The following is a 5,000-nucleotide window of genomic DNA, read 5'->3' as shown; positions in this document are numbered from 1 at the left end:
GTATTTGTATGCGTCTGTCTCTCATTTGTGTGTTTGTTTTAGTTTGGGTTTTGTGAACGTTTTGATAGTGTTTTGTGTTTTATAAACGTGTGTGTGTGTGTGTGTGTGTGTGTGTGTGTGTGTGTGTGTGTGTGTGTGTGTGTGTGTGTGTGTGTGTGTGATGCCTGTTAAACTACTTAGACTAGTCTTGCTGGGTTTTTATTAAGTATTTATAAATACTTAATGGTCCATAGAATAATGGATACATGGTAAATATGATGGAGGACCCAATGAGGCTGCCATGACGGATACTGACGTGTGTGTGTGTGTGTGTGTGTGTGTGTGTGTGTGTGTGTGTGTGTGTGTGTGTGTGTGTGTGTGTGTGTGTGTGTGTGTGTGTGTGTGTGTGTGTGTATATGCTCATTTATATTTGTGTCTGGTGTGTGTGTGTGTAGCTGCTGGCTTCGTCGCGGCGGGACCACGATGGCCTGCAGGTGGAGCTGTCACGCTTGCAGCAGGAGAACGACGCCAGTAAGGAGGAGGTGAAGGAGGTGCTGCAGGCGCTGGAGGAGCTGGCCGTCAACTACGACCAGAAGAGCCAGGAGGTGGAGGACAAGAGCCGCGAGTATGAAACACTCAGCGAGGAGCTCAGCCAGAAGGCCGTAAGTACTGCACACACACCCAAGGCACACACATGCACACACACAAGTAGCTGTATAAAAATAATTGCATGAACATATTTCAGTTGTGTTATACCATACATTACCATTACAGTGTACCCACAAACTGCTCCTTGCAGACAGTGGGTTGTATAAGGAATTTCAGAGCGTTAATAATAAACTGTCACATAAATATCAATAGACCGATCAATAGTCTTAAGAGACATGTTGTCTGAGTGATTTTAAAGCTTGACTTTAATTCAGATTAAAGTGACATTTCCGTTTGAAGGCGTGTGATTGGTGAGATCGTGACTGAACTTGTGTTTGAACGTGTGTTATGGGTCAGAGCGTGCTGACGTCTCTGGATGCAGAGCTGCAGAAGCTGAAGGAGATGACCAATCACCAGAGGAAGAGGGTCACTGAGATGATGTCATCACTGCTCAAAGACCTGGCCGAGATCGGCGTCACAGTGGGCAGCAATGATATCAAGGTAACTTACGCGCACACACATTCCACAACACACAGGCAGACATCAACACATTAATACAAATCCTTATTCACGTACATTTTACTACAAATGTAGGTCACACACACACACACACACACACACACACACACACACATTCACTCATGAACTCACATCATTCATGCACGCAATCTTCAGGTTTCACATTTTTTATATCTTGTATGTTGTTGAGTCATCAATATTTTATTTCCCCCTCTCTCCCTCCCTTGCCTCTCCCTCTCCCTCTCCCTCTCTGATTACTTCTCCCTCCCATCGGCCCTCCTCTCCCTCTCTTCATCCCTCTCCTCCTCCGTCAGCAGCCTGAGGCTAGTGGCATAATCGATGAGGAGTTCACGGTGGCGCGTCTCTTCATCAGCAAGCTCAAGTCCGAGGTGAAGACTCTGGTCAAGAAGAAGAAGGAGCTGGAGAGCAGCCAATCGGAGAGCACCCAGAAGATTGACGAGAACGACAAGGAGCTGGCCGCCTGCCAGCTGCGCATCTCCCAGGTAACGCAGCAGGCCCTGCGTCCTTTAATCTCCGCATCCCATAATAATCAATCACCATCAGTCATCATCACTCATTTAATATCCATTGTTATCCATCATGTCGGGGATAGATCATCTATCAGTCAGTCATTCTTCCTGTCAACTTGCCCTCCTATCCCACCATCAACCAGTTGCTAACCCACTTGCCTGTCCTTTCATAGATCCATCCATCCATCCATCCGTCCATCCATCCATCCATTCATCTCACTGACCTCCTCCTTTTATTGCTGCCCGCCATCTATCCATCCATCATGCATCTATTCCTCACTTGATCTGCTATCTAGGGTCTATCCACCCACCCATTCACCACTGACCCCCAGACCTCTTCACAGCCTCTCCTCATGTCACTCGTCTCCCTCCTCCACCCCTGTACCAGCCTGCGGGATGGCGCCATGTTGGATAGTAATGGGTCTCTGATCAGTAGAGTACTCCGTGCTCTCTCACTCTGCTGAGTGCTGTGAGGGGGTGACCACACAGAGCGGGGGAAAGACCGTCAGGTCTGGGCGGTCATGTGTGTCGTGTTCCTCAGGATCAGTCTAACTGGTATTCTTTCATTGTCTCTGTCTCTGTCTCTGTCTCTGTCTCTGTCTCTATCTCTCTCTCTATCTCTATCTCTCTCTCTCAGCATGAAGCTAAGATTAAGTCTTTGACGGAGTATCTGCAGAACATTGAGCAGAAGAAGAGACTGCTGGAGGAGAATGTGGACTCCCTAAATGAGGAGCTGGTCAAGCTCAGTGCACAGGGTACACGAAAACACACACACACACACACACACACACACACACACACACACATAGAAGTAAACTGAAAATACACCCAACAAGGACCTAGTCAAACTTGGCATGCATTGACACAGAAGCTTGCGTGTAAAAAAAACGTTAAAATAAAAGTCTTTTGAAGATGCACATTAGATGACAGTATGTGTATTTGTCTCCTGTAGAAAAAGTTCATGCCATGGAGAAGGAGAGTGAGATTCAGACAGCCAATGAGGTTGCGGTAAGGCCAAACCAGTAGAACATCTATCTTCATCCAAACTGGCATCTTACATTTCTATTACAGGAGAGTGTGCTGAGTGTGTGTTGTGTGTGTGTGTGTGTGTGTGTGTGTGTGTGTGTGTGTGTGTGTGTGTGTGTGTGTGTGTGTGTGTGTGTGTGTGTGTAGGACGCAGTGGAGAAGCAGATTCATGGTCACAGGGAGGCCCACCAGAAACAGATCAGCAGCCTGAGAGACGAACTGGACAATAAGGAGAAACTCATCACTGAGTTACAGGAGTACGTGACTCTCTCTCTCTCTCTCTCACACACACACACACACACACACACACATATGCTCACACAAACAGGAAAATAGTATATTTGTTGTTGACTGACTGACGGTGTGTGTGTGATTGTGTTTCAGTCTGAACCAGAAGATCATGCTGGAACAGGAGCGTCTGAGAGTGGAGCATGAGAAACTCAAATCCACCGACCAGGAGAAGAGTCAGAAACTGAACGAGCTTACGTAAGACACACACACACACACACACCACACAAACAAACACACACACACACAAACACTCAGAGAACGATTGGAATAAAGGTCAGAATAATGAGACATCGGTGACCTTCTGACAGTGTTCAAAGACTTTTCTCCGCGAAGCAGTCAAAACGTGCCAAACCAAATGTGTGATTTGTGTACGTGTGTGTGTGTGTGTGTGTGTGTGTGTGTGTGTGTGTGTGTAGAGTGATGCAGGACAGAAGGGAGCAGGCCAGGCAGGACCTGAAGGGACTGGAGGAGACAGTGGTGAGTCACAGTTTGTTTGTGTGTGTGTGTGTGTTTGAGGCTGATTTACGTTGGACCATTCGTTCCTGTGTGAGTATTTGTGTGATAAATGTGTGTATGTCTAACACATCTTTGTGTGTGTGTGTGTGTGCGTGCGTGCGTGCGTGCGTGCGTGCGTGCGTGTGTGTGTGTGTGTGGGTCTAACATCTTGTGTGTGTGTTTCAGGCCAAGGAACTGCAGACACTGCACAACCTCAGAAAGCTGTTTGTGCAGGATCTGGCCACGAGAGTTAAAAAGGTATATGCATGATATGTATACATGTGTACATGTATACACTCTGAATGAATGCGTATATGTGTGCAAGGGACTTTGATCAGTAGACTTGCTCTGTACTGTATATGCCACCGTAGACATCAGATTATTTTTTTTTTTTTTATAAGTATTTTTATTGAGCGTCGACAATACAAAATGAGGACATAAAAGAGATACAATGCTCACATTTTTACAATTTACAGTAACCCCCCACCCCCAGCCCCCCTCCCACAGATGTATTTGTTTTTGATCAGTCTATTGAATGCCTGTGTGTGTGTGTCTGTGTGTCTGTGTGTCTGTGTGTGCATGCAGAGTGCAGAGATGGACTCTGACGACACTGGAGGCAGCGCTGCTCAGAAACAGAAGATCTCTTTCTTGGAGAACAATCTAGAACAGCTGACCAAAGTCCACAAACAGGTACGTGCCCTCACAAACACACCAGTATTCAATTAAATTCAATTCAATCAATTTTATTTATATAGCGCCACAACAATAAAATGGTCTCAAGGCGCTTAACAGACCCCAGTGCCTGGCCCCCATCACACCTGACCACACACACACTTATCCAGACACACACCTAAGTTACCTGGTGTGTGTCAAACGTGTCCCCCCTGGGGGGTGAGAAGGCCAGATATCTTGGGTTACACGGTGGGTTCTCTACCCGGTGTGTTATTTCGAGGAAGAATCAGTGAGCCTTTGAGAACTGAAGTAAGTGGAAACTAATCTAGTGTGTGTAATGTGACTGTGTGTCTCTCAACCCTACCATCTTTCTCTCTCTCTCTCTCTCTCTCTCTCGCTCGCTCGCTCTCTCTCTCTCTCTCTCTCGCGTGCTCTCTCTCTCGCGCGCGCGTTCTCTCTCTCTCTCTCTCTCTCTCTCTCTCTCTCTCTCTCCTTCTGCTCCTTCCATCCCTCCCTCTCTCCTCCAGCTGGTGCGTGATAATGCCGACCTGCGCTGCGAGCTGCCCAAGCTGGAGAAGCGTCTGCGGGCCACGGCCGAGCGGGTCAAGGCGCTGGAGACAGCGCTCAAGGAGGCCAAAGAGAACGCTGCACGCGACCGCAAGCGCTACCAGACCGAGGTGGACCGCATCAAAGAGGCCGTCAGGGCCAAGAACATGGCCAGGAGGGGACACTCGGCCCAGATCGGTGAGTTTCACACACACACACACACACACACACACACACACACACACCACACACACACACACACACACACACACACACAGCTATCAGGGTAAACTA

General features: G+C 47.8%; 1 protein-coding gene across 2 annotated transcripts in view; it reads left to right on the top strand.

Moving 5' to 3' along the window:
- The window catches only part of LOC105897245 (kinesin-1 heavy chain), a 16,871-nt gene that overhangs the window by 10,563 nt on the left and 1,308 nt on the right, over positions 1 to 5,000 (top strand). The window contains exons 14-24 of one of the 2 annotated variants that reach the window (XM_031584374.2): positions 435 to 641; positions 985 to 1,128; positions 1,464 to 1,649; positions 2,314 to 2,431; positions 2,629 to 2,684; positions 2,850 to 2,959; positions 3,087 to 3,188; positions 3,410 to 3,470; positions 3,675 to 3,746; positions 4,074 to 4,178; positions 4,688 to 4,904. In XM_031584374.2, the coding sequence (XP_031440234.1) occupies positions 435 to 641; positions 985 to 1,128; positions 1,464 to 1,649; positions 2,314 to 2,431; positions 2,629 to 2,684; positions 2,850 to 2,959; positions 3,087 to 3,188; positions 3,410 to 3,470; positions 3,675 to 3,746; positions 4,074 to 4,178; positions 4,688 to 4,904 (1,378 nt within the window). Of the gene's footprint in view, positions 1 to 434; positions 642 to 984; positions 1,129 to 1,460; positions 1,650 to 2,313; positions 2,432 to 2,628; positions 2,685 to 2,849; positions 2,960 to 3,086; positions 3,189 to 3,409; positions 3,471 to 3,674; positions 3,747 to 4,073; positions 4,179 to 4,687; positions 4,905 to 5,000 lie in introns of both variants that reach the window. The other variant, XM_031584373.2, reaches the window with a different exon arrangement.

This window comes from Clupea harengus, chromosome 17 (assembly GCF_900700415.2).
Source record: "Clupea harengus chromosome 17, Ch_v2.0.2, whole genome shotgun sequence".
In the NCBI taxonomy this organism is placed as follows: domain Eukaryota; kingdom Metazoa; phylum Chordata; class Actinopteri; order Clupeiformes; family Clupeidae; genus Clupea; species Clupea harengus.
This window is presented reverse-complemented; position numbering and strand designations above follow the sequence as displayed.